Genomic DNA, 26,195 nt, shown 5'->3' with positions numbered 1-26,195 from the left:
GGTGGGGGTGGGGGTCCGGGAAGGAGAGAGGAGAGTTCAGACATCCTAACCCTTCCTCCCCTCCCTAGATGATGCATTGCATGCAGTTCAGAAGAGATTCAGGCCCACCAGAGGGAGGTGGAGTAGCAGAGCACATGTTGGAATCTGTCACATGCAGGCATGAGTAAAAAGACTACGTGGGTGGGTAAGAGGGGGGATAAAACACACAAGAGGATTGTCAACAAGGAAGTAAGTGGGGAGGGGAGGAGAGGAGCATTACCGCTGCTTTGGCCTCTGCAGCCTTTGCTTTCTTCAGCCTTGCTTTGCATGCATCCAGGTCTAGACGGCGGTTTTGCAGGATCCGTCTCTCCTTCTGGGAAGGAAGAAGGGAAGGGTGGGGAGAAGAGTCAAGATTGCAAAAGGAAAAAGGCTTTCTTACTGCATAGCTACATAAGAACATTCAAAGAGCCTGGCTGCAGGATCAGGCTAAAGGGGAGCCATCTAGTTTAGCCTTCTGTTCTCACAGTGATCGACCAGGTGCCCTGATAGGAAGCCCTCAAGAGCCCTCTCCCCTCCTGTGGTTTCCAGAAACTGCTGTGTTAAAGTGTTACTGCCTCTGGTCCTGGAGGCAGAGCATAATGGTCTTTGTGACAAGTAGCCATTGATAGCCTTATCTGCCTCCCATTAATGCATCCAATCCTCTTCTAAAGTGACCCAACTGCAATAGTCTCTAAGTGGTTTGCAAAGATGAAAGAAAAAAGAAAACCAATTAAAAGCTATAAAACCAAGCAGGAATTAAAACAGCTCCCCGCCAGATAGCTACAATTCCCAGTGCTCTTAAACTACAATTCCCAGGATTATTTTTTTTGGGGGGAGCATGCATGTGCTTTGAACCGACTGAGGTGGTATTTGGCCAAGTTTTACCTGGAGTAAAGGTAAAGGTAAAGGGACCCCTGACCATTAGGTCCAGTCGTGACCGACTCTGGGGTTGCGCGCTCATCTTGCTCTATAGGCCGAGGGAGCCGGCGTACAGCTTCTGGGTCATGTGGCCAGCATGACTAAGCCGCTTCTGGCAAACCAGAGCAGCGCACGGAAACGCCGTTTATCTTCCCGCCGGAGCGGTACCTATTTATCTACTTGCACTTTGACATGCTTTTAAACTGCTAGGTTGGCAGGAGACTTGGAGTAGAGCCAATGAAATGAATGAACATGACTAAGTTAGGTCCATTGATTTCCACCGGTGGACTCACTACCACCCGTGGCACAGATGCCGGTCTAACACTACTTATTTCTTGGTCGGAAAATATCGGAGCATTTATTTAATTCTTCCTAGACATTAATTAACCCCCTCTCATCTCTTTGAAAATATCTCAGAAGTCAACTCCTTTCTCTCACTGCCACAAAACTGGCCTTCTCATAGGAAGCTGTCTTCTACTGAGTCAGGACCTAGCTTAATATTGCCTTCGCTGATTCGCAGAGGCTTTCCAGGATTTAGGCAGCCCTTCCCGTAACTCAGAAGCTACAGCCCTTTGCCTAAGCATAAAGATTCTAGCCCTCAGAGTTCTGAAGAGCGAACTGAATTAAACAGGAACACAGGAGACTGCCTTATACTGAACAAGACCATTGGTCCACCTAGCTCAGTATTGTTCACCCTGATTGGCAGTCGCTCTCCAGGGTGCCAGGCAGGGGACATTCCTCAGCCCTACCTGGAGGTGCCATTGGGGGCTGAACCTGGGGCCTTCTCCATGCAAAACAGGTGCTCTGAGCCCCCGCCACTTACCGAAATAGTTCTCCAGTCCCCCTCCAGGAAATTGCGCAGAGGGCTGAGGAAGTTGATGGAGGCAGAGTGGATGAAGTCCCTCTCTGCTCCGCCCAAGCGCCGCTCTGTTTCACCAACTTTGATGAGGGTCTTCCCTGCGAGAGAGAAGACACAGCAAAGGGACTTCAGGCAGCTGACCTGGGCAATGTCTTCACCTGTGTCAGGCCAGCTCCACCTCTCCTCAGGCGAGAGGTGACAATGGTGGTTCAGAGCACTTTTATTAGCTCAAGGTCAAAAGGGCAAAAAAAAAAAAAGGTTTGGTGTCAGGTACATGTGCAGAATTAGTAGATATTTATACCAGCTTTAAACTTATATGGAAGAAAGGCCTGCAACATGCAAATAAAATATTCTAAATGGTATAAAGGTAAACGGACCCCTGACCATTAGGTCCAGTCGCGGATGACTCTGGGGTTGTGGCGCTCATCTCGCTTTATTGGAAGAGGGAGCCAGCATACAGCTTCCGGGTCATGTGGTCAGCATGACTGAGCCGCTTCTGGCGAACCAGAGCAGCACAAATTATGTGCATAAAGGCTTGGAGGATCCTGAAAAAAATCCTATGCTGTTTGATGGGATTATATCTCATAAACAAGAAATGAGGATGCCCAGGATTCCATCTCCACAGTACAACGTGAAATTTGGCTTTCCTGATGGTCTTAAGTACTGGTACTTTACCAACCTAATGTTTTGTCACTCCCAGTTACAGTATAGTGCACTGCTTTTTTGCGCTTCTATTTGTTTTTATTGTATTGATTCGTTTGATTTACACCAATAATATATTTCTTAAAAAAGAAAAGGGCAGGAGTCAGGCAGGGAGTCACACCCCTGCTTTAGCCAGGGTGGGGAGAATAACAGGAAGACAGAAAACTAAGGCAAGGGTTAGTCAGGAGGAGACTGCATAGTTATTTCAGTTAGACTGATTTTGGCTGAGTTGCAATAATGTGAAGGGGGAGCAGTGATTACAGGCCGAAGAATGAGATTACATCCCCAAGCAATATTGCACCACTCCCAGACTGCAGCCATTTTCATTTGGATGGGCTAAAGGGAGTTGCGTGGAGTCTCCGGTGTTTGGGTGTGGGTGTGATCACCATGCAATTACAGGAGACCGAGATCATTAACTTGAGCCTCGGGGCCGTAATGGATTTTGCAAGAACCCAACATAATCAAATTGAGGAGCACCAGAGCAGAGAGAACAGGCAAATTCGTGCCTGATTGTCCGAGAGTACAAATTTCAGGAGGTTCTGGCTGCGGCAAAAGAACGTTTATTGATTTTTGTGGAAACAGAACTCTTCAGATGAGCAAAAGGGTTGTAGGGGACCCCAAACTTGACTTCTCTGTCGCAGGTTGACCAGGAAAAGGCCACCCACATTTGGAGAGTCTGCCACTCCCATTGTGCCTGACTTCTGGCCATTTTGGCTAGGGCCTGCTGGAGAGTTAGAGGCTACCAACAATAGCTTTGCCTCATCTGCTTTATGGGCAGGAAGTAGCGGCAGTCCAAAGACATAGTATGGCTTGTTTAGCCAACCATTTTTTCACAGCAACCACAAACCTCCATACGCAAGTCCTCTGCACATCCTTGAAGATCCTTGATGAGAGACTCACCAACCCTTATCTTTTCCAAAAAGCTATGTGCTACATCCACAAAACTCACCATAAGGGGAATTGGGGCCAAAGTCATTGGCTGCCTCAATCATATACTGAGCCAGGAGCTCCCCGTTGGTGACCCGAGAGGGCACCTTTCGGTCCAACTTCTCATAAAGGAACTCTTCAACTCTGGCACCTGGTGGGTGGGAAAAAAGAGATTGTGTTAGGTCTTGAAAGCATTTTGGGAAAATATCTTGTATCTCTGGGGAGGAGTCAAGCCTGCAGAGCCAGAGACGCAGGCACTTCAATAGGGATGGCCAACGTTTTTAGATTAATTCTTCAATTGTACAGTGGTAGCTCGTGTTACGGACCGGGATCTGTTCCGAACGCCCGTCTGTAACGTGAAATGCCCGCAACTCGAAGTGCTGCATCTGCGCAGGCGCGCGGCATGATTTGGTGCTTCTGTGCATATGCAAAGTGTGATTTAGTGCTTCTGCGCATGCACAAGTGGCGAAACCCATTGTGGTACTTCCAGGTTGCTGCGGGACGTAACTCGAAAAGACACAACATAAAGCGGATGCAACACGAGGTATGACTGTACAATGAAAAGTGCCTCTATGACAGTGTCCGACTTTGGAATACCCCCCACCCCCCGAAAGGCTGGCTTGTAGACTTTACAAGCTTCTTGGAAGTGGGTTGGAGACCCTCCTATTTGTTTAGCCAATTTGGATGACTTCTTGCTGTTTTTACTTTACGAAACAAAAAACAAAGCCACAATACGGTATTTAAGCTTTTTATGTTTTTAAATCTTGGGCTTGCGGTCGTCCATTATGGTTCTGTGTTACTTGAAATGGCTTTTACATGCTGCACGGATTCATTTTTGTGTGTGTGTGTGTGTGCGCGCTTTTGCCTGCTGCCTTGCAATCTCTTTAATGAGGTGTGGTTAAGAAATGCTTTAAGCAAAACAAAGCAATATTTGGGGCTAGCGGCAAATACGAAAGGGGCTCTGCACAGGGTGGTGGCGGATCTGCTTCCTCCTCTTCGACAACAAGGAGTACAAGGAGAGGACCTCCTCTCTCCATCCCTAGATGCCAGCCTTCCAGGCCCCACATCGCGTGCTCCTTCTTCCTCCTTACATCTGGGGCTGCCAAACCATGCCAGATCCTGACAGAGCCGAGGGGTTCCCCACCCACGACACCCAATGGATCAATTTCTCCAAAACCTAAAGAGGTGCTTACTAGGGTTTGGCTGCAAGAGGACTTCAGTTTGACGTAAGATTTTCTCCGTCCAGTTCTTGGTGCAATCTGCTCGGGCCAGGAGGTTTTCAAAGTGGGCATCCAACTCTGTCTTCTCGGCCTGGCCAAACTTCTCCTCTGTGAACTGCGGGGGGAGGGGGGAGGGAGACAAAAATTGAAAGATTTTAATTTGCCCAAAATGGTATTGGGGGTGGGACGGAACTAATGTATCAGAGCTAGTATGGTGTAGGGCATGGGTAGGCAAACTAAGGCCCGGGGGCCGGATCCAGCCCAATCGCCTTCTTAATCCGGCCCATGGGCGGTCTGGGAATCAGCGAGGTTTTTACATGAGTAGAATGTGTCCTTTTATTTAAAATGCACCTCTGGGTTATTTGTGGGGCATAGGAATTCGTTCATTCCCCCCCCAAAAAAATATAGTCTGCCCCCCCCCACAAGGTCTGAGGGACAGTGGACTGGCCCCCTGCTGAAAAAGCTTGCTGACCCCTGGTGTAGGGGTTAGCGTGCCTTTAAGCGCATTGAACATTGTGCGTCGCAGAATGCTGCTTCTTTTCCTTTAAAAAAGAACCCGGATAGCTCAGTTGGTTAGAGTGTGGTGCTGAAAACGCCATCCCCCTTATGGGATAGCTGCATATTCCTGCATCGCAGGGGGTTGGCCTAGATGACCTCCAAGGTCTGTTCCAACTCTTTGATTCTATGATTCTAAAGTCCACCCTTCTAGGAAGTGGTGCAGCCTAGAAGCGCAACTCAGAATTCTGCATGATGGGTGCAACAGAAATTCTAGGCTGCAACCTACGTGCCAAATATTTGCACAAGAATACAGCCTGCTAGTTGCTTTGCTGAGAGGATGGAGAGGCAAAAATATTATAGGGCACATTGCCAGTTCTTTCTTGAGAGCTCCAGCAGAGCTCATCGCTCAGCTTCATGATGCCTCGTTAGAATGGAACCACAGAATGGAACCCTTTTTTTTGAAAAGCCACAGATCGTAAATGGTGGGAGGTCTCAGGGTATTACTTAGACAGCAGCACCTGTTCCTACCTTGCCTTCCATATTTCAGGAACACAGGAAGCTGCCTTATCTCAAACCAGACTACTGGTCCATCTAGTTCAGTATTGCCTACACTGACCAGCAGCTGTGCTTCAGGTTTTCCATTGTCAGCCCTACCTGGAGATGAACCTTGGACCTTCTGCATGCAAAACATGTGCTCTGCCACTGAGCTGCAGCCCTTAAAAAGTTAAGTAAGATTCCAGTCCTCAATGTTCTGAAGAAATGACTGGTTTTAAACAAGAGCATAAGAAGCTGCCTTATCCAGTCAGACCATTGATCCATCTAGCTCAGTACTGTCTACACTGGCTGGCAGCAGCCCTCTAGGGTTTCAGGCAGGGGACCTGTCTTCCCAGTCCCAGCTGGAGATGCTGCTGGGTATCGAACCTGGGACCTTCTGCATGCAAAGCAGATGCTCTGTCATTGAACTATGGGTCTTCCCAGTTTTATTTTAAAACTCTGGCAACATACAGACTTTACCAGTGTATTTTTGTGTGTGTGGCTCTTGCTGCAAAACTGGCCACGTTTCCAGCAGTTGTACAAATCCTAGCAGAAGCAGGTCTGACTCAAATTATGACTCAGCCACAGTCTTCAGGCTACATATGCTAATTGTCTGTAGCCTGATAGATTTGGGTAGCAAAGCAGTATGTTCCTTTTTATAGGAATAATGGGAAATACGGTAAATGCAGACAGGGACAATGGAAGCTGCTTTCCACTGAATTGGAACACTTACCCATTTAGCTCAATATTGTCCACAATGATTGGCAGCTGTTCTTCAGGGTTTCAGGCAATGGGTCTTTCCCTAAACCTATCATGAGATTCTAGCAACATCTGTGGGGCGCCAGGTTCCCCATGCCTGCTTTTCAGAATGACATATCGACGCCCAAACCATTTTTAAAAATAGTAAATGGGTACAGACTGGCTCAGCACATTCCAAGCTAGGATTTGCTTATGGAGAGACAGTATTTTCAGCAAGTGCTACAAAGCCCTCTCAACTGCAGCAGCAACAACAACTCAAGCATTGCATTGTAAAGTTGACTAGAGGGGAAAAGCAAACAATGCAGGAAAAGCCTCCCAAACAAAAGTGGGTATTTTTTTCTTGGGGGGTGCTGGGGGAGGAGAAAGTATGTTTCAGCACTTTCAGCTCAAAATCAGGGAAGTGTAATAAGCAAACTGGAACCAAAACACCCCAAGGCAGACCCACTGAAATTGAAGAGCATGACTCACTTAGATCCATGAATTTCAATGGGTTTTCTCTGAGTAGAACTGAGTTAGCTGCAATACACCGACTGTATAGCATCCGGGGGTGGGAGCAGCAATGGGTGGTTTACAGAAGATTTTGAACTGGAAAATTTTCCACTCCATATCATAGGTAAAGGTAAAGGGATCCCTGACCATTAGGTCCAGTCGTGACCGACTCTGGGGTTGTGGCGCTTATCTCGCTTTATTGGCCGAGGGAGCCGGCGTACAGCTTCCGGTTCATGTGGCCAGCATGACTATGCCACTTTTGGCGAACCAGAGCAGCGCACGGAAACGCCGTTTACCTTCCCGCTGAAGCGGTACCTATTTATCTACTTGCACTTTGACGTGCTTTCGAACTGCTAGGTGGGCAAGAGCAGGGACCGAGCAACAGGAGCTCACCCCGTCATTGGGATTCGAACAACCGACCTTCCGATCAGCAAGTCCTAGGCTCTGTGGTTTAACCCACAGCACCACCCGCATCCCTATATCATGAGTAGGCAGGGGCTTTTGAATGAAAAATAGCAAAAAATGCTAAAGCCATTCTCTGCATATTCAATAGATGTTTGGTGTCCAGATCAACGGCAGCTATTATTTCCTTTTCTTCCTTGGTCAGACCATGCCTGGATAATTTTGTCCAGTTGTGGTGACCTCAGTTTAAGGATACTGATAAGCTGGAATCTGTGTAGAAGAGGCGACCAATATGATCAAGGGTCTAGAAACCAAACCTTATGAGGAACGGTTGAAGGAGCTGGGTCTGTTTAGCCTGGAAAAGAGGAGACTTAAGAGGAGATATGATAGCCATCTTAAAATATCTCAAGGGCTGTCACATGGAAGAGGGAACCAGTTTGTTTTCTCCTGCTCTGGAGGGTAGGACTCAAAGCAAGGGATTCAAGTTACAAGAAAAGAGATTCTGACTAAAGATCAGGAAGAACTTTCTGACAGTAAGAGCTGTTCAACAGTGGAATGGTCTCCCTCGGGAGGTGGTGGACTCTCCTTCCTTGGAGGATTTTAATGGGTGGCCATCTGGGATTCTTTAGCTGTGAGTTCTACATTGCAGGAAGTTGTACTAAATGACCTTTTGGGTCCCTTCCAATCTTATGATTCTATGACCTTAATTTCCTGCCCTAAGACACACATTCCTTCTTGGGATCCATCACATAGGAGTAAGTGCAAAGTTGGCAGCGACTAAGCCTCCCCCCCCCCCATCTTCCTCTTTCAGACTTTGGGCCAAGAGGAGTAAAAGTAACTGGCCTTGTTTTCAGTCCCAGGAAGGCAGGGTCGCATTTATGCCGGCAATGAATAATGTAGGCTGGCGTTTTTGCAGGGAGCCTCTCGCCCACAGTGGCGAGGGGAGTCGAGCTGCAGCCCGGGAAAATCAATATTTCATGTTGGAGTAGAGTTTCCTCAGCCTGGAGGTGGGGAGCAGAATCTGCCGCTCAACACGAAATGCGTGCATTGTTTCACTCCCTGGCTAACAGAAGGGGAGCAACAATAGAGAGTGGTCCATCGCCTCTGGCACAAAGACTTACTGTTAACCTCAAAGTTAAACCCCTTTTTTTGCAGACTGGGGGTTCCCTCCGGCAACCTATTTATTCAACATGCATCCTGATTTGTCTGCAGAAAGCTTGATTGAAATTTAGATTATATGTCTGGTTTTGAATCCATTCCAGTTTGTTTGCAGGGTGGTGATATGACTATTGTTATTACATCCCACCTTTCCTGCCGGACAGGTACTCAAGGCAGCTTACGGATAAAATAGGAAAAGCTAAAAACATAGGAAACAATCATTAAAAAGCAATTAGAATAAAATCTCTCTCTCTCAGCTCTATTAAAATATACAGATAATTACAATAAATACATAACAGCACTGGCCCTTTCCAAAAAGCCAGTTAATTCCCAAAAGCCTGTTGGAACAAGAAGGTCTTCGCCTGCTAACAGAAGGACAGCAAGGCAGGAGCCTCTAGGGAAGGTTCTCTAGGGAAGGAGCCTTCTCCTATGTGCCCACCATGTGTGCCTGGGAGGGTACTGGGTCCAAGAGCAGGGCCTCCCTTGAAGATCTCAGAACCCAGGCAGGTTTGTATGATGGACTATGGTCTTTCCAAGTGCGGTCTAACCAAGGTGGAATAGAGCAGTACTATGACTTCCTTTGATTTCTTGATGCAGCCTAGAATGGCATTAGCTTTTTTTGCCAATACATCACACTGTTGACTCATGGGAAACTTGTGGTCTACTAAGACCCCTTGATCTCTTTCACCTGTACTACTGGCAATCCAGGCATCCTGCATCTTATACTGGTACAGCTGGTCCCTATGGAAATTCATTTTGTTAGCCTGGATCTAGACACATCAAAGAAGCATTTCAGGTTTAAGCAGTGTAAATTTAAACAGGGAAAACAGGTAGAGAAAAATGGGACTCCATGTCACCACCTGGTGGCACAATGTTATATTGCACATACAACACATATAAATCACTTTTTCTTTGCCAGCCTAGCTGAGTCCTCAGTTTGGTCCCAGTTTTCCAATCTGTTAAGGTCATCTTGAATCCTGATTCTGTCTTCTGTGACAATAACTACCCCTCCCAGTGTGGTGTCATCTGCAAATTTGATGAACATCCCCTCAATTCTTTCATCCAAGTCATTTATAAAGACATGGAATAACAACAACTCCCACCCATCTTTGATTCCCTTCTCTTTGAATATTTCTGACCACGGGACTACACCCAGTAGTTCCTTAAGCTTCTGGAAATCAGCCTTCTTCAAGACCAGAGTTCATGTCCGATCACACTCAGTTTTCCCTTGCCAGTGCATAATGAAAGACATGATCACTTCCTCCCAAGCTTCCTAGTACTTCCACTTTGTTGATCAATTACTCTCTCTTGGTGAGGACCAGGTCCAATACAGATGACCCCCTTGTTGCTTCTTTGGCCTTCCAGGAAATGAAATTGTCAGTGGGGCAATGAAGGAATTGGTTGGTCCTTACATTCTTGGCAGTTTGAGTCCCAGCTGATATCAGGACATTTGAAGTCTCCCATGACTACTATATTTCTCCTTTGTGAATGTTTGATAATCTGCTCTAGGAAGCCATCATCTGTTGTTTCCCTCTCCTGTACCCACATTCGGTCTGCCTTCCATGCTCCAGGTCATGGATCTCTTCACAAGTGTACACATCCTTTACATAAAATGCTACTCCTCCTCCCTTCCTGTTTGATCTATTTCTTTTGAGCAAGTTGTACCCCTCAGTTTCTACTTTCCAGTTTCATCCCGCCAGGTTTAAGTAATGTCCACTGGGTCATATTTGACATCCTGTATTTGAGTTCAAGTTCTTCTTGCTTGCTTCCCATGCTCTGTGCATTTGTGTAGAGACAAGTGAAACCATGAGTCATTCCTCCACACACTGATGCCTCTGTCCCGCTCCGTAGGGAGTCACTTGCCACCACCAGACATCTCTTTCTTCTCTGGGGAATCGTGTGAGGAATCATTATGCACACTGTACCTTCCACTGCCACTTTGGTGTGGTCTGAGGTCTGCAGCCGCTGTTCTTGCTCCTCCGGTTGAGAATCCGTGTCCGAGGTGAAGGCATGGAATTGATTTTGCAGCTCCAGAGCCAAAGCATGGATCCAGGCAGCCTTGTTTTTTTTTGTCACGTTCCTCTGGGGGTTTGTCTCCTGCATTGTTTTCCCTCCTACCACTAGAAGGCGCTGCTCCTCTGTTCTCACTGTCTCTCTGTGTTTTCATTTTAAAAATCGCCTACCATTGGCAGCTTCCCTCCCCCCTTGCCAAATTTTCCTCTAGCACCATAAATTACTTAGGATTTGCTATTCAGGATTTCAAAGTAGAGTGGATGAATTAAACTCTTTGACAAAGCAATGCCCAGGGATGGAGGACTAACTTGGCTTTTTGACCTTAGTACCTTATTTACTGCAATGTCAGAAAAACTCGCTCATTCTTTACGAGTTTCCAGAGGTAAAGCCAAACCTATAGACTATGCAGCTAAATGGTGCTAATTCATTCAAGTATGATTTTATCTGGATTCAATTTCTGCATTGCAGTGTGTTGGATGAGTTGACCCTCAGGGTCCTTTCCAACTTTATTTTTCTGTAATTCTATGTTGTCCAGGACTTATCACTGACTGCTCTGCTGTGCTTCTGTGGGATCATTATCTTATTACTCGTGGCATTGTTTTTATCTCTCTGCAATAACCATTTCTCTGCATAATTTTCTTTCTTAAGTTGCAGGCCATATGATATCAAACAGGAAAGCCATTGTTCATTTCTGTATCTCTCACTCTTCGTATCGTTGTACATAACAAAATAAAATAATTCAAAATAACAGTAATAATATACAGTATTATTAAAGTAGTAATATACAGTTTTATTATTGTTAAAGCAGTATCCTACCAACAGCCTTGGCTTTCCCCAAAGCACCCTGCAAATCATAGCTGAAGGGGTGTGCTAAGTGTTTTTTGCAGATCCCTATATCCCTCACAAGGGATGCGGGTGGCGCTGTGGGTTAAACCAGAGCCTAGGACTTGCTGATCAGAAGGTCAGCGGTTCGAATCCCCGCAACAGGGTGAGCTCCCATTGTTCGGTCCCAGCTCCTGCCAACCTAGCAATTCAAAGGCACTTCAAAGTGCAAGTAGATAAATTGGTACCGCTCCGGTGGGAAGGTAAACGGCGTTTCCATATGCTGCTCTGGTTCGCCAGAAGTAGCTTAGTCATGCTGGCCACATGAACCGGAAGCTGTACGCCGGCTCCCTTGGCCAATAAAGCGAGATGGACGCCGCAACCCCAGAGTCGGCCACGACTGGACCTAATGGTCAGGGGTCCCTTTACCTTTATATCCCTCACAGAGCTACAGTTCCCAGAGTTCTGGTTCGCCAGAAGCGGCTTAGTCATGCTGGCCACATTAACCGGAAGCTGTACGCTGGCTCCTCGGCCAATAAAGCAAGATGAGCACCGCAACCCCAGAGTCGGTCACGACTGGACCTAACGGTCGGGGGTCCCTTTACCTTTACCTTTATAAGAACATAGGATGCTGCCTTCTACTGGTTCAATGCTGAACTGAATGGACTGATGTTCTGTCTCTGAATAATGAAGCTTCCTATTTAATCTAGCCCTTTATTCAGAGTACAGTGGTACCTCGGGTTACATATGCTTCAGGCTACATACGCTTCAGGTTACAGACTCCGCTAACCCAGAAATAGTGCTTCAGCTTAAGAACGTTGCTTCATGATGAGAACAGAAATCATGCTCCAGCGGCGCAGCAGCAGCAAGAGGCCCCATTAGCTAAAGTGGTGCTTCAGGTCAAGAACAGTTTCAGGTTAAGTATGGACCTCCGGAACGAATTAAGTACTTAACCCAAGGTACCACTGTAATGAGGACTAGTATTTTAACAAAGGCTCCTCCTGAAACCCTCTCAGTCTGTTTAGACAGAACATTGGTCCATCTAGCATACACTGTCTGACACACAGGCTGGCTGTGTCTCTCCAGAGACTAATGGTCCATCTAGATCAGTATTGACTGCACCATATATCTTCAAGTTTGAAAGAGGATTAGACAAATTCATGGAGTAAAGGACTATCAACGGCTACGAGTCATGACGGCCATGCTCTGCTTCCATGGTTGGAGGCAGTAAATGTTTCTGAATACCAGTTGCCGGAAGCCCCAGGAGGGAAGATGGCTCTTGTGCTTGGGTCCTGCTTCCCATCATGGGCATCTGGGTGGCCACTGCGAGAGCAGGATGCTGGAGTAGATGGACCATTGGTCTGATCCAGCAGTGCTCTTCTTATGTTCTTATATTCTCAGACCCAGGTCCCACTTTTAATCCTTTTAATCCAAAACACGCATTTGTCATTCTTTTCCTATATATTTGCATGGTGGTGGTGCTCCTCTTGTGACATGGATCAGGCCACAACTCAATAGCGGGTGCAAACCTACCAACTGAAGATCAATGGGCAAAGGTTTCAGGCAGGGGGTGTTCCCAGCCCTATGTGGAGCTGCCCTCAGGGATTGAACCTGGGATCTTCTATGTGTAGATGCTCTGCTGAGCTGCATGGCCCTTTCCCACTCTGCCTCCTCCAAAGCAAGTTCAGGGTGAGACTCAACTTGGTTGGTCTTGCATATTGACAAGGCCAGCTTCCTATGAAGGCTAAAGTGCAGGCTGATTTGAGTTCCCATTTTGTCAATGGTCTTTTCAGTGGGAGCCCTGTGGCTGTCAAACTCACAGCCTCCGGGAGAATGGCCCAGCTACCTCTCCTTCTGGTTTTGGATAGGCTTGGAAGGCATTTGACACTTGCTTCATATTTTTATGTTCTTTATACATTTTTCTGTGTTTCTATGGTTTTCATGTTTGAATTGACTTACAATTGCTTCTGATTGTTCATTTTTGGTGGGTTTTGTTAGCTGCTTTGCCAAAGGAGTTTTACCTTGAAGCTGTGATATAAATACCTGGCGTTATCATGGTTATTTAATTAGACATAGAACAGCAACATGTTCCCAGTAAATGTGCGTAATTCCTCAAATCGTTTTTGCCTAATTCTAGTTTTCTCGGCTGTGGGAGAAGGGCAGGGTCACTGGAGGGCTGTGACATGTTTAAGCCGCCTTTCTGGCTTCCTAGATTCCAGCAGTCAGACTAGAAACTTGATTTTTATTTTTATTTTTTAAATGAAAGCATTCTACACTCCTGTACCATTGCTACCTAGGTCAGCTGCTCTGATTATTGCTATTGTAATGGAAATGAGAATGAGGTCTTTAAAGCTCTCTAAGTATTCCTCCTTATTCTACTTGAAACAGTTTCTCAATTCTCATACAAATGACTTCAGAAAGGAAAAGGAAAGAAGAGTCTTCTTGGCGGCGGGGGAGGATACCCTGTTTCGGATCTGTAAGGGTTTCTGAAGACTTTTAAAAACAAAAAAAAAAATTAAAAAAATAAGGCGTAGGTTGGAGTCAGCACCAGATATCAGAAGGGAGAGAGGCGTGTTTATAAATAGCAATTCATATCATTGCACCCACTTCATATTGTTTTGCAGATGAAACGTTCCACATTGCTAACTGGGAGGCTTTTTTAATATAAAAAAGGGGGAACCTTGTCTTTAAGGTTTTTGTGAGAGCTCAGGCAGCTGACAGTAAGAATTAAGACCCCTTGAAATTCACCTGGCGATTTCAGAATCACTTGTATAATCTCTCTGCTACCAAAAGGAAAAAGAAACGCAAACACTGCAACAATACAGTGATCCCACCACTTATGCCGGGGGTTACGTTTCTGCGTATATGTGAAATCGCGTAAAGTGGGGAGGGTACTGTTGGTTAGAGTGTGATGCTGATAATGCCAGGGTTGCAGGTTTGATCCCAGCACGGGACAGCTGCATTTTCCTGCATTGCAGGGGATTGGAGTGGAGATGGTTCTTAGGGTCCCTTCCAACTCTTGTGATTCTATGGTTCACTATTATTTCTTTAAAAAGAAAGAGAAGTCTCCCTCCTCCACCTGTTAGGGAACTTCCTCTCCTTTTCTTCAAAGTAGTTTTCACTCCCAAACAGCAGCGCAAAGGTGGATTCCCATTGCGTTAAGGGGGTGCTGGTTAGAAGCTGGTTTTTGCGTGCTCTTTGCTCAGTTGCAATCAAATGGTCCAGTCCAGAACACCAGTTTTATGTGGCACCAGAGAATCCCTCTTCCAGCACCGATCGATCTTAACAAAATTAATGTTCTCACTGTTATTGCATTGGCCAAATGGAATCAACTAGTGGGAGACCTTTGCTGTAGCTCAAAAGAGTTGGCCGTATTGCATCTGTCTGGGGAGCCAAGAAGTCAGGCTGTGCTCATAGGAGTGAGTCCATGTCTTGGTCGTGATGCAGCAAAAAGTTCTGAAATGGGCTTGCGTACAACTGGGCTTCTCGGAGGTCATCCTGTTCTCAGAGTGGCCAAGCAGATGCCCGCCCAAATGGGGCAGGACCTGAGCCTAACACTACTATCCAGTTGCTTTTCCCACTCTCTGGTATTCAGAGGTAGCCTGACCCAGGGCACGGAAGTTATATTCCCACAAAAGACCACATGGATCGGAGCAGTGGCTCATCTTGTCCAGCACATTGTTCTCACAGTGGCCAACCAGATGCCCCAATGAGAAGCCCACGAGCTAAGGGCAGCAGTAGCACTCTTCTCACTTATGATTCCCAGCAAACTCGTATTCAGAGGCTTAATGCCTCTGAAAGTGGAGGTAGAACATCGGAAGCTGCCTTATACAGAGCCAGACCAAAGGTCCATTGAACTCAGTATTGTCTTCACTGACCGGCAGTAGCTCTCCAAGGTTTCTGATGGGCCTTCTACTTGGAGATGGGGTTTAAAAATCAGCCTCTCTTCCCTGGGGAACTCTGGGAACTGTAGCTCTGTGAGGGATATAAAGGTAAAGGGACCCCTGACCATTAGGTCCAGTCGTGGCCGACTCTGGGGTTGCGGCGTCCATCTCGCTTTATTGGCCAAGGGAGCCGGCGTACAGCTTCCGGTTCATGTGGCCAGCATGACTAAGCCACTTCTGGCGAACCAGAGCAGCATATGGAAACGCCGTTTACCTTCCCACCGGAGCGGTACCTAGTTATCTACTTGCACTTTGACGTGCTTTCGAACTGCTAGGTTGGCAGGAGCTGGGACCGAGCAATGGGAGCTCACCCTGTTGCGGGGATTCGAACCGCCGACCTTCTGATCGGCAAGTCCTAGGCTCTGTGGTTTAACCCACAGCACCACCCGTGTCCCTCTTATACCACTGTATAAAACTGGAAACTCCGATGCTTGGTATCTGCTCCATTTTTGTGTGTGGGGGGGAAGCTTTTGTAAGACTTCTTCCATTCCCCCTTCTGTCTGTGAGTCTACCTTCTCATAGCAGCAGGCAGTGATGTTGGGTGGGAAATATTTCAGCACCTTCATTTTTCTGTGGAAATCCTCCAAGTTCATCAGCAACAATGAATGGATGCTGATCGCTAATGGCCACATTCAGGCAAGCTTGGCAGTGTCAAAGCCTTTCGCTTTGTTTACTAAACGCAAGTAAAACAACATAGTAAATCAAATTATTCTCGGGGGGGGGGGCAGCGGAGACGGGAACACACAGGGAAACATCCAATATAATCTAAAATATTCCTGATGATCATTACCTGAAATTGCCTAGGAAGATTTCCCAGTGACACGTTTTTAAAGCTCTTTTGCGTGCAAAGACTCCCTGCAAGGAGAAATCTATTTCAGCCTCCTCCCTGCTGTGTTCAGACCTCCATCACTGATATATTTGTCTCATCTTGCAAGGGGTCCCACCACCACCACCTCAATACTGGGGCATATTCAACTGTGGTGACTGGGAGTGGCCGCCGAGACCATATAACACCGGTCCTGAGAGATCTGCATTGGCTCCCAGTACGTTTCCGAGCACAATTCAAAGTGTTGGTGCTGACCTTTAATGCCCTAAATGGCATTGGCCCAGTATACCTGAAGGAGCGTCTCCACCCCCATCATCCAGCCCTGACACTGAGGTCCAGCTCCGAGGGCCTTCTAGCAGTTCCCTTGCTGTGAGAAGTGAGGTTACAGGGAAGCAGGCAGAGGGCCTTCTCAGTAGAGGCACCTGCCCTGTGGAACGCCCTCCCACCAGACGTCAAGGCAATAAGCAACTATCTTACTTTTAAAAGACATCTGAAGGCAGCCCTGTTTAGGGAAGTTTTTAATGTTTAAAGCTGTACTGTGCTTTTAATATTTGGTTGGGAGCCGCCCAGAGTGGCTGGGGAGGCCCAGTCAGATGGGCAGGGTATAAATAAATTATTATTATTATTATCATCATCATCATCATCATCATCATCATTTCCCTCACCTGCAATCTGCAAGTTCTCGTTCTACCACTTCAGGGCTCCACCACCTCATTCCAGTTCATAGGCAGGCCAAGCCTGAGGTTTATTGCATCAAGCAGATGCTCCACTTATGAGTGCAATGTAAATTCCAAGTACCATGACTACCATAGTCAAATCTACACCATGCCTTCAAAGCATACGGCTTTCCTCCAGAGAATCCTGGGAACTGTACGCCACAAAGCACTACAATTCCAGCACCTTTAACAAATTACAGTCTCCAGGATTATTTGAGGTGTGCTTTAAATATATGGGTGTGGACATGGCAGATAATTCCAAGGGTTGTATCCAAGTAAGAGCAGACCCACAGGAATGGAGCCAAGTTCTCCATGCCCGTTATTTTAAATGAGAGAGGGTTGTAACTTAGCGGTAGAGCACCTGCTTGGCACGCAGAAGGTCCCAGGTTCAATCCCAGATGGGATCTTCAGGGAAGGGCTGGGATTGTCTCCTGCCTGAAACCCTGGAGAGCCCCTGCCTGTCAGGGTAGGGGCTCAGCTAGCCTGGTAAAGAAAAAGCTATTTACGGTACAGTATATAGAGACGCGGGTGGCGATGTGGGTTAAACCACAGAGCCTAGGACTTGCCGATCAGAAGGTCGGTGGTTTGAATCCCCGCGATGCGGTGAGCTCCTGTTGCTCGGTCCCAGCTCCTGCCAACCCAGCAGTTCAAAAGCACGTCAAAGTGCAAGTAGATAAATAGGTACTGCTCCGGCAGGAAGGTAAACGGCGTTTCCGTGTGCTGCTCTGGTTCTCCAGAAGCAGCTTAGTCATGTACGCCAGCTCCCTTGGCCAATAAAGCGAGATGACCGCCGCAACCCCAGAGTCAGTCACGACTGGACCTAATGGTCAGGGGTCCCTTTACCCTTTATATGCGTTGTACATGCGATATAACATTGTGCCACCAGGTGGCGATGTGGAGTCCCATTTTTCTCTACCTTTTTCCCCTGTTTAGATTTACAACGCTTTAAACTGAAACGCTTCTCTGATGTGTCTAGATCCAGCCTAGATGATACTGAGCTAGATTCCTGTTTTCAATTAATTCTTTATTCAAAACTATGGGAACTAGCATCTTGCTTTTCAGGGAAATGGCTGTAGCTCAGTGACAAAGCATCTGCTTTGGATGCAGGAGGTTCCAGGTTGAAAAGCAGGGTGGAGAAGGTCTGTTGCCAGTCAGTTTAGACGAAACAGTACAGGGTGGACCCAACACATTAATGTTCCTAAAGACAAGATGTTGCTAGCCCTCCTAAATAGCACATTTTCCACCAGGTACAAAACACTGAGCTTTTTAACATCACCACAAAAGTCCAGCCTCGAAGGACAGCAGAGGTTTTGTGTAGGCCAAATGAAAATGTATCAGCAGAAGAACCTTCCGCATCTCTGAGATGGAAGGTTTAAAACACAATTTCTTGCACACCAGGAGTTTTACTCTCCTCCCTCCTTTTACACTGCTGGAAAGTCAGACTCCATCTGCTCCTTTTCATAACTATGAGACAAACCATCCTCTGCACAGACTCTGAAGCAAGAGACGGTGCTTGTCCTTTCAATTAAAAAAACAACAGCAATAACAACTTGCTCAAAAGCTAGTCATCCCACAAACAAACAGCTCAGACTGGTGCGCTACACAACACTTGTTTATTTTAAACAGGACTAGATCACTCTCTCCTGCCCACCTAGCAGTTCGAAAGCACGTCAAAGTGCAAGTAGATAAATAAGTCTACTGGCGGGAAGGTAAGCGGCATTTCCATGTGCTGCTCTTGTGCAACAAAGTGTAGCAGTTCAGACCTTTGGCCCTCCATATGTTGCTCACCTCCCATCATCCCCAACTGCTGGCCGTGCTATCTGGGGCTGGTGAAATAGGTTAGGTGTGAGGCAGTGACTAGCTCAGGTCCAGCCAGTGAGCTTCATGGCCGAGTGGGGGATTTGAACCAGAGTCTCCCAGGTTTTACTCTGACCACTGCACCACACTGGCATGTTGGCAAGCTTGGAAGCTGCACAAAAGGAAAGTTTGGTTTTGCTGCTGCTGTTCTTGGAGGGTCAAAAATGACCAATACCCATGAACAGATTTGCAAAGCTGTTTTAAATTTCCTGGTAACACTGCCAAGTTCAATAGGTGACATTGAAATGGTGCTGGAGTGTGCATGTGTGTGCTGAACCATATACAATTTAGATGTTTAAACTTAAAACACTTAAAACATATTTATACCAGCCTCTTCTTTTCTTTATATGAACTGCTGCAAAGGCAGACCATCAGCCATGAGCACCTGTACAGAGAAACCTTAAGCGACAGGCAGCCATGTATTACCGTATTGGCCCGAATATAAGCCGCACCCAAATATAAGCCACGCCTTTAAAATTGGAGGGGGGGAAATAAATAAATATCTGAATATAAGCTGCTTCATTCCTCGCTGCTCCTGGCTGCATACTGGGGGGTGGGGAGTGTTAAATCTGCACTGCGTTGCTGGCGGCCTTTCCCCTTCCTCACTGTCTCCCTTCCTGGCCTTGCGAGAGAGGACGGGGGACTACACATGGGGCAGACACTGCTTTGCCTGCTCCTGGCGCTGTTTGCCCCCATGCTCCTGGCTGCATACTGTAAGGTCGTGAATATAAGCCACACTTTTCATGGTCGGAATTTAGGGGGAAAGTGGGGCTTATATTCAGGCCAATACAGTATGTTTTTATTCCATCCTTTCTGCAAAGTGCTCATGGTGGAGTACATGGTCCCCCAACCCCTTATCCTAATGACAATTCTGCAGGGGTAGGCTAAGCAGAGGCAAAACAAGCCCTACTGCCCCCTCCTCTCCACCCTGGGGTGAGTCAGACCATTGGTCCATCTAGCTCAACGTTGTCCACACTGACCAGCAACAGCTATCCAAGGAACATTCCCGACCCTATCTGGAGACGTCAGGGATTGAACCTGGGACCAGCTGCGTGAAAGGCAAATGCTCTGCTTCTGAGCTACAACCTTTGCTTTAAAAATAAAGTAAGATTCTAGTCTTCATGATTACAAACAGAAGGGCTGAATTGGATGCTGTCTTTTACCAAGTCAGACAACTGATCCATCCAGCTAAGTAATGACTACATTGACTGGCAGTAGCTCTCCAGGGTTTTTTGCACAAGGGATGTTCCCAACCCTAAAGGTAAAGGTAAAGGTACCCCCTGACTGTTAGATCCAGTTGCAGACAACTCTGGGGTTGCATGCTCACCTCGCTCTATAGGCTAAGGAGCTGGTGTTTGTCCGCAGACAGCTTCCAGGTCATGTGGCCAGCATGACTAAGCCGCTTCTGGCGAACCAGAGCTGCCCATGGAAACGCCGTTTACCTTCCCGCCGGAGCGATACCTATTTATCTACTTGCACTCAGATGTGCTTTCTAACTGCTAGGTTGGCAGGAGCAGGGACTGAGAAACGGGAGCTCACCCCGTCGTGGGGATTCAAACCGCCGACCTTCCGATCGGCAAGCTCTAGGCTCTGTGGTTTAGACCACAGCGCCACCCATGTTCCCAACCCTACTTGGTGATAAAAACAGAGGTAAAACTCAGGACCTTCTGCATGCAAAGCTCCACCATTGAGCTTGACCATTTCTGTACATGGTCAAGGATCTGGAACAATGTTAGGGAGCTGGCAACATCTGGGAGGCCAGAGTTTCCCCATTCTTGCACAAGACACCTGATGCACCTACCACACCCAACCTGGACTTCATTTTTATGGTTTTGGGACAACAACTCTACCTGCTCAGACTAACAATAGGGTTCATTTGGCATCTCCAAAACCCACAAAATATAGACAATGATTTACTGAAGAAGGGAACCAGAAAACATCCAGGTGAATAAATCCAGTTGACAAATGTGCCAAGTCTCAGAAGCTTTTTCATCTCTAGTACACAACAGAAGCAAACGTGGCAAGATTAGATTAGATCACGGTACAGCTCCAGCCTGCACTTTAAAAACAAAATGAAGCAGGACATTCTTTCAACCTTGACACCACTGACTTGCCAACTCAAACAGAGCCTGTCAACCGGCTAACCTTCTAATCACATATGTGCCATTATCCAAGATGGCCCAACACCATGAACTCAGTACCTTGTCCATGAATAGCCTCCCTCCTGAGAAGAGATTGATTTAGAAGGCAGCTGCAAGGCTTCAAAACTGGGGCTCATTGTGAGACACTGCATTTCCTCGTCGTTTAAGTGAGAATTGCAGGTACTGTAGATCTGGGGTGGTTCAGCAGTAGAGCATCTGCTTTGCATGCAGAACGTCCCAGGTTCAATCCCCAATGGCATGTCCAGATGGGGCTGCCTGAAACCCTGAAGAACTGCTGCCCATCAGCGTAGACCAGGGGTCAGCAAACTTTTTCAGCAGGGGGCCGGTCCACTGTCCCTAAGACCTTGTGGGGGGCCAAACTATTTTTTTTATGGGGGGGGGGAATGAACGAATTCCTATGCCCCACAAATAACCCAGAGAGGCATTTTAAATAAAAGGACACATTCTACTCATGTAAAAACATGCTGGTTCCCGGACTGTCCGCAGGCCGGATTTAGAAGACAATTGGGCCGGCTCCGGCTCCCGGGCCTTAGTTTGCCTACCCATGGTGTAGACAATGCAGAGCTGGATGAGACTAATGGCTTGACTCTGTGTAAGGCAAGCTTCTTACGTGCTTTTCAACCCAGTTGGCGGTTCTTCCACTAGTTTCCATACTTCAAGGCATCAAATTTATCTGCTCACATGATTTTAAGGGCCAAAGGATTCAGCAGTAGGCTCTGTAGGACCCAACCCTAAAACCCTGGAAGACCATAAGGCAGGACCCAGGGTGCGGTGCTGACTAGCAGCTACTGTTCAATATCAGTATCAGTGGTATCCAATAGGATTCCATGAACACAGAAAGAGCCCGACTGCTGGGGGCAACCAGATGTCCCAATGGGAAGCCACCAAGCAGCAACCAAGTACAACAGCAACTCTCCCCACTGCAGGGATTTCAAATAGTCCCTACAGAGAGGTCTCAGCCAAGAAAGTGAAATAAGGAGCGCAAACCCTGCAGTAATCTATTTATGGCTGCGTACATACCATACATTTAAAGCACATTTCCTCCCCCCAAGAATCCTGGGAATTGTAGTTTGCTAGGGGTGCTGGGAAGTGCAGCTCTGTGGAGGTAAACTACAGTTCCTTGGACAACTAGGTGGGGGAGTAATCATTGTTTAAAGTGGTATGATACTGCTGCAAATTACAAGTGCAGACGAGGCCTAACGCTGCATACACCCCGTACATTTAAAGCACATGGCTTTCCCATGATAGTTTGCCCCCCCTGCCCACATAGAGCTACAATCCCCAGCACCCTTAGTAAACTACAACTTGCAGGATTGTTTGGGGAAAGTCCTGCAGTTTAAACATATGGTATGCACATAGTACATGTAGCTACATGTGCATACTGGACTATAAGACCAGACCAGCAGCTGCCTTATGGAGGTTACACATCTACATTTCAGAGGCGAGGAAGAGGAGGGACCTCTCAAGAAATGGAGACGGGCAAGTAGAGTTACAACAGTTTGGTTTCATCACATTACATGTTTAGGACAGGCGAATTAAGTGCGTATCTTCAAAGGGTTCCAGCCGAAGAGGCCATGAAGTACGCATCACGCTTTTTGATAGAACAGTAGCAGACACACCTGCCTTTTGAGCCCGAATAAGGCACAAATTACAGGCCTCCCTGATCTTGGGCAAGTTTATTTAGACAAAGCAAATGTCAAGTTCGATGGGGCTTACACTCAAGCAAGGCTGCAATCCCAGAAGGAAAGGCTCAGGCCCTGTCCTTAGCAGGCTTGTGCTTTACTCCTGAGTAAGAAGGCAATCCCAGATACATGCTAGAGGGCCCATGTTTACATATGAAGCTGCCTGATACAGAGCCAGACCATTGGTCCATCCTATTCAATACTGTCCATTCTCCCAACCTGAGCTAGAGATGCTGCTGAGGATTGAATCTGGGACCTTCTACACACAAAGCAGTTGCTCTGTCACTGAGTTATGGCCCTTCTTAGGAAGACAGTCAAACCCCTGGCCTACCTAGCTCAGTATCGTCTGACTTGCAGCAGCTTTCCTGGGTTTCAGACAGTGAGTTTATTTCCCAGCGCTGCCTAGAGATGCCTTTGGGGATTGAACCTGGGGCCTTCTGCATACCAAGCAGCTGCTCTACCACCGATCTATTGTAGAGTTGATTTACCCTCAAAGCTGCAATACAGTCTGCTGCATGGTAGGTTCCCTTACTGAAAAACCTTTTCACATTTATACCGCAAAGATAGTGGGTCAACTATGGAGATGAGAAGACCACTCAGGAGGTTTCTAGCCAGCTTTAGAATCAAGCCCTCTCCACTGCTGAATAAGTCATCGGATGGGCCAACCTCACTTCTAACCATCTGTCTCTTTGCAGGAACAGCGTACAATCCAGGCACTGTATAAAATGTCACACTTGCTATTATCAGGGGACTGCAGCTAGATAAATCAAGGTGTGGGTTTTTTGTGTGGAGGGGAGAATACTGCCAGACTCAACCCTCTACCAGGGAACTTAACTCTCCCCTACCCACAAAACACTCAGCCATTAGTTAAATAAGCTCCCAGTACCAGAGATTCTAGGAGATAGAGGTAAAAAATTGTTTGCAGAGATTATGGATCAAAGCCCACCCACAAAGGCAGGAACCAGGCTGCAAAACCAATTTACTTATAGAAGAAAAACTACAAAAATTATATTAAAAGGAAGCCGATCTGATCCATCTGCAGGAAACCATGGCTGGATATATAGATACGATTTTTCAAATGCCAGTTTTTAAGTGTCTTGGCCAATGCAGTTATATGTAGGAGACAGGCTGGGAAAATCTGCTCATTAAAAACAGCAGTTGGGAATATCTATATCTGTATCTATATGGGGTGGTGTATTTTATATGCAAGCACAGTTTTAAGCGCAAGGTCAGAAACCGAAGTAGCATCTGTTCTATTAAACCCCTTAACGCTGGAAGCGGAGTGCGGGGAGACATAAGCAAGTAAACATCTTTTCCTCAGTGCAACAGACGGAGGGAACCCCACCCCCCGCGCGCAATTAAGTTCCTGGTAACAATGCCCTGGGACTGCTTTTTATTTCTCTCCTCCTCTATCTTACCTGAACAGCCCTGGTGAAGAAAACGCCCGCGTCGGAGGCTAGCTTCTTCATGTTGAAATCCATGCCCAAGCACCCACAAAAAAATGGGACCGCGGAGAGAGGAGGCCGAGCTAGCGAGGCTGCCGGGGCATCCGTCTCAGCCGCTCCCTGCTTGGATGCTCAGCTCCTGCGCCCTCCTTTCCGCCCACCTGCCCAGCTCTAGGGAGGATGGAAATAAATAAATATCAAGCGGACGAGGCAGATCCTCGAGTGCACACAACGCCTTTTCTCCTCCTCCTCCCACCCCCCAGGAGGACCCATCAGCGCCCTCTGGCATCCTCTGGGCGGCCTCTTAAAGCGCAGGGCGCACGGTGGCCCGGCCAGGAATTTCCATATGGACAGCCTGGCTACTGGATCAGGCCAAAAGGGGCCCAGCATCCTGTTCCCACGATGGCCAGCCGGATTCCCCCAAGGGAAAACCCCAAGGGAAGCAGGAAATCAGTGCTGTAGCTGCTGCTCCCAACAGAGAATGAGATAGACTTGCATTTGAGAATCAAACTTCTACTCTTATCTTCCATGGATAAGAAGAGTCCTGTGAAATAAGGCCAGAGGCCCAGATTGTCTGGCATCCTATTCTCACAGTGGCGAACCAGTAAGCGCACAAAGGGGACCTGAGCACAAGAGCCCCCTCCTCTCTTGTGGTTTCCAGCAAGCATTCAGAAGCATTACTGCCTCCAACCCAATAGGCAGAGTATGGCCACTGCCAATAGCCTTATTCTCCTCCATTAATTTGTCTGATCCTCTTTTGAAGCTAATCTGGAACCACTGCTGCCTCCTGCAGGAGCAAGTTCCATAGTTTTACTAAGTGCTACATGAAGGACTTTATTCCATGAGCCCTTGTCTCCTCCATCGGGGCTATTGGTTAAAGCACCCCAGGCATTGAAGAAGAGGGGCATCGGGGATCCTAAGGATGCAGCCCCCACAATCTGTTGGCTGTATGCAATGTTGGCCCTACTTAGAGTAGGACTATTGAAATTAATGGACACACAACTACCTTATCTGGGTAGCTACCATTAAAACAGGAGGCTGGGCTAGATGAGCCAATGGCCTGTTCCAGCAGACACTTTTTATGTTCATTATGGTTCTACTCTGAGAAGCACCAGCAGTGGAGACATCCCATAATCATAGAATTGTAGAGTTGGAACAGATCTCAAGGGTCACCTAGTTCACCCCCTGCAATGCAGGGATCTCAAAGCATACAGGAAGAGAGTCCACCACCTTCTGAGCGAGTCCATTCCACTGTCAAACAGCTCTTACCATCTGAAAGTTCTTCCTAATATTTAATCAGAATCTCCTTTCTTGTAACTTGAAGCCATTGGTTTGAATCATCTTGGTCCATCTTGGTCACCCTCCCCTGCACATTGTTTCAGCTTGTCAATATCCTTCTTAAATTGTGGCACCCAGAACCGGACACAGTATTCCAGGTGAGGATAGACCAAGGCAGAATAGAGTGGGACTACAACTTCCCTTTATTGGGACACTAGACTTCTATTGATGCAGTGTAGAACAACATTCGCTTTTTTTGCATCTACGTCACACTGTTGATTCATGTTAAGCTTGTGGTCTACTAAGACCTCTACATGCTCAGTGTACACAGGGCCCTGAACCTAAGTATGTTGGGTTAGACAAAGAAACAAACAGTTGAGTTCAACAGGGCTCTCAAGTAGAAGTGTGATCCTGGGGGTTGTATCCAATGTTAGTTCTACTCACAGTAGACTGTGAGTGGACTAACATTAAAAAGAATGACCATGACTAAATTAGGTCCACTGGATCAGAATAAGAGTAGGACTAAGAATAAGAGTAGGACTTAGTTACACACAGCCCTTGGGCACAGTGTAGTGACCCTCAACAAAACATGTCAGTCTGCTGCTCTTGAATAAGACCCATTGAAATTAATGGAGCTTAGTTAGTCAACAGATCCACTCTGTGTATGTCTAATGATGGCTACAACCCTTCACACACACACACACACACACACACACACAAAAGTATCCTAAACCAAGTAGGCTTCTCATTTCAGAAATCTGTTTTTAGCCATGTGCAAACTTTAATTAATAAATTAATGAGCAACTCAATTCTAGAAAGCCAGAAAAAGGCTCCCAGACCTGTTCATTGCGGCAGCTAAAATCCAATAATAATAATAATAATAATAGCAGCAATAGAATATTATTGTGGATCGGGGAAAGGAGAAGTCTATTATTATAATACTAACAATAAGTAGGGTTGCCATAT

General features: G+C 46.9%; 1 protein-coding gene across 6 annotated transcripts in view; it reads right to left on the bottom strand.

The window, feature by feature from the left end:
- The window catches only part of SH3GLB2 (SH3 domain containing GRB2 like, endophilin B2), a 48,228-nt gene extending 23,978 nt beyond the window's left edge, over positions 1 to 24,250 (bottom strand). For 2 of the 6 annotated variants that reach the window (XM_083596486.1, XM_083596488.1), the window contains exons 1-5: positions 23,925 to 24,222; positions 4,618 to 4,759; positions 3,447 to 3,575; positions 1,760 to 1,893; positions 260 to 352 (exon numbers count right to left, since the gene is read on the bottom strand). In XM_083596486.1, the coding sequence (XP_083452612.1) occupies positions 260 to 352; positions 1,760 to 1,893; positions 3,447 to 3,575; positions 4,618 to 4,759; positions 23,925 to 23,987 (561 nt within the window). In that variant the 5' untranslated portion in view covers positions 23,988 to 24,222. Of the gene's footprint in view, positions 1 to 259; positions 353 to 1,759; positions 1,894 to 3,446; positions 3,576 to 4,617; positions 4,760 to 23,924 lie in introns of all 6 variants that reach the window. The other 4 variants (XM_083596487.1, XM_083596489.1, XM_083596485.1 and 1 more) reach the window with 3 other exon arrangements.
- Positions 24,251 to 26,195: the final 1,945 nt, after the last annotated feature.

The sequence above is a fragment of the Podarcis filfolensis genome, assembly GCF_964270895.1.
Source record: "Podarcis filfolensis genome assembly, chromosome: Z".
NCBI classification, from domain to species: Eukaryota; Metazoa; Chordata; class Lepidosauria; order Squamata; family Lacertidae; genus Podarcis; species Podarcis filfolensis.
The sequence above is the reverse complement of the archived record's forward strand: the minus strand, read 5'-3'. Positions and strand labels throughout refer to the sequence as shown.